Source organism: Sinocyclocheilus rhinocerous, unplaced genomic scaffold, assembly GCF_001515625.1.
Source record: "Sinocyclocheilus rhinocerous isolate Xijiao unplaced genomic scaffold, SAMN03320098_v1.1 scaffold4111, whole genome shotgun sequence".
NCBI lineage: Eukaryota > Metazoa > Chordata > Actinopteri > Cypriniformes > Cyprinidae > Sinocyclocheilus > Sinocyclocheilus rhinocerous.
Genome location: NW_015662051.1, coordinates 88679 through 90661, shown reverse-complemented (window position 1 = coordinate 90661; position 1983 = coordinate 88679). Strand labels below are relative to the sequence as shown.

The following is a 1983-nucleotide window of genomic DNA, read 5'->3' as shown; positions in this document are numbered from 1 at the left end:
CCTGCAGTGCTGACGGTGTCGGACACAGAGGTCGCAGAGGAAACGGTGATCAGCGACGAGCCGTCTGTTAAGCGTCAGTGTGTGAAGGAAGAAGATGATGATGTTCAGATGACAGAAACACAAGACACACAGATACAGGAGAAAGTGGCTCTTCTGAAGCAGCTGGAGGAGGCGAACCGTGAGGTGCAGAAATACAGACAGCAGTTCCTGAAGAAGGAGCAGGAGGCGGAGGCGTACAGACAGAAGCTGGAGGCCATCACACGGCAGAGCGTGAAGAAAGCCGCCTGAACCTGACCGGATCATTATCATTCATTTACTTCAGTTCTCATCATAAAGCGTCTCAGCTGTGGTGCTCGTGCGGCCGACACGGGTTCGATTCTGACCCACATCCCACTGGCCTTTGAATAAAGAGACAGAAGCCCCTCAAAACCAGAATGAGGAAGGTGTAATTGTGCAGTAATGTCATGTGTTTGATCTGCACGTCTGATCAAATCCTTCATCGTCAGACTCGTTTTCCTCGCTGATAATCGACACGAATCTCTTGTGTTTATAGTTTCCTGCTGCTTGTTGTTTGTGATGCATTTTTCAGGATTTCTGTCATCTTATTTTTAAAGACAGCAGGACTGCTGGATTTGTTTTCTTTGAGGAGGATCTGAGCATCTCTCCAACACCGATCTGCTGGTTCACATCTAGACGGCAGATTAAAACACATCTTAAACTGAATATGCCGAATAAATGCACAATAAAAGTGTTTTACAGTCTGAACCAGCAACAGCATCTGTGCGTCTGTAGATGAAGTATTACAGTATTGGGAAGGTTCTGAGCTCTTCAAACGCACATATTTCAGATACGGATTGGTTTTTGATTCATGCTGTATCAGTGCTCATAAAGACAGATGCGTGTTTGGAGGTGCAGAACTATCATTCTGAATCCAAGCGTGTCTTTGTGTAGTTGGTGTGTTTGCGTCAGTGGGCGGCTCCATCAGCAGCAGCTATAAGAGCGGACTGAGATCTGAAGCGGCTCATCCTCGCTGATCTTCTCTTCCTCTGACAGACGCGATGCAGGCGCAGGAGTACATGATGAGAGGTAATGACACATCTCATCATGTTCACATCTGGCCAGTGTGTCGCTTCAGTAGTGACTTGTCTATTAGAACTGAATCATGTGAATGGTTCTGAATAGTTTTACAGGACACGACTAACCTTACTCAGCCTTGTACAGCCGGATTAGTTAAAAAACTTTTGATCTGTACATAAATGAGAGATGGTTTCCATCACATTTACTTCCTGAATAAATTATATTCAGGACATTTTAATCAAGTGTTTGTACTCTGTTGTCATCTTCTGAAATCTTTTACGGCATTAAATAGATTTCATATTTATGTTCTGCTGTAATATCTGAGTGTCTGTGCTCTTCGCCTGTTGTTTTATAACTTTTCTCTAATGTTGTTCAGTCTTGTATTTGCAGTGATTTATAGTGATCTTCTCACAGTGTGTTTGCGGTTTAATGTGTTGTTGTTCCTCTGTTGTGTGTGTATGTGTGTGTGTGTGTGTGTAGGGAAGGAGATGGTGGATTTCATCCAGCAGTATCTCACACAGATCCGTGAGCGGCGGGTCGTTCCAGACGTTCAGCCGGGTTTCATGCGTCCTCTGCTGCCTAGCAGCGCTCCATATGAGTCGGAGGACTGGAGCAGCATCATGAAGGACGTGGAGAACATCATCCTGCCCGGAGTCCGTCTGTCTGTTTCTCTGTCTGTCTCTCCGTCTGTCTGTCTGTCTCTCCGTCTGTCTGTCCTGTTGAACTCCAGTATGCTGTAATGCTCCTGTCCGTCTGTCTCTGCATCTGTCTGTCTGTCTCTCCGTCCGTCTGTCTGTCTGTGCATCTGTCTGTTCATCTGTTTGTCTGTCTGTCTGTCTGTGCATCTGTCTGTTCATCTGTCTGTCTCTCCGTCTGTCTGTGCATCTGTCTGTCTCTCCATCTGTC

General features: G+C 45.9%; 2 protein-coding genes across 5 annotated transcripts in view; both read left to right on the top strand.

Annotated features, from left to right (window-relative positions):
• gabpb1 (GA binding protein transcription factor subunit beta 1) overlaps positions 1 to 781 on the top strand; it is a 5211-nt gene extending 4430 nt beyond the window's left edge. For 2 of the 4 annotated variants that reach the window (XM_016537264.1, XM_016537262.1), the window contains one exon: positions 8 to 781. In XM_016537264.1, coding sequence (XP_016392750.1) covers positions 8 to 288 — 281 coding nt within the window. In that variant the 3' untranslated portion in view covers positions 289 to 781. The remainder of the gene's footprint in view (positions 1 to 7) is intronic. The other 2 variants (XM_016537263.1, XM_016537265.1) reach the window with 2 other exon arrangements.
• Positions 782 to 918: 137 nt separating this feature from the next.
• The window catches only part of hdc (histidine decarboxylase), a 6035-nt gene continuing 4970 nt past the window's right edge, over positions 919 to 1983 (top strand). Inside the window, exons 1-2 of the mRNA XM_016537261.1 lie at positions 919 to 1086; positions 1558 to 1730. Of these exons, the coding sequence (XP_016392747.1) occupies positions 1059 to 1086; positions 1558 to 1730 (201 nt within the window). The 5' untranslated portion in view covers positions 919 to 1058. The remainder of the gene's footprint in view (positions 1087 to 1557; positions 1731 to 1983) is intronic.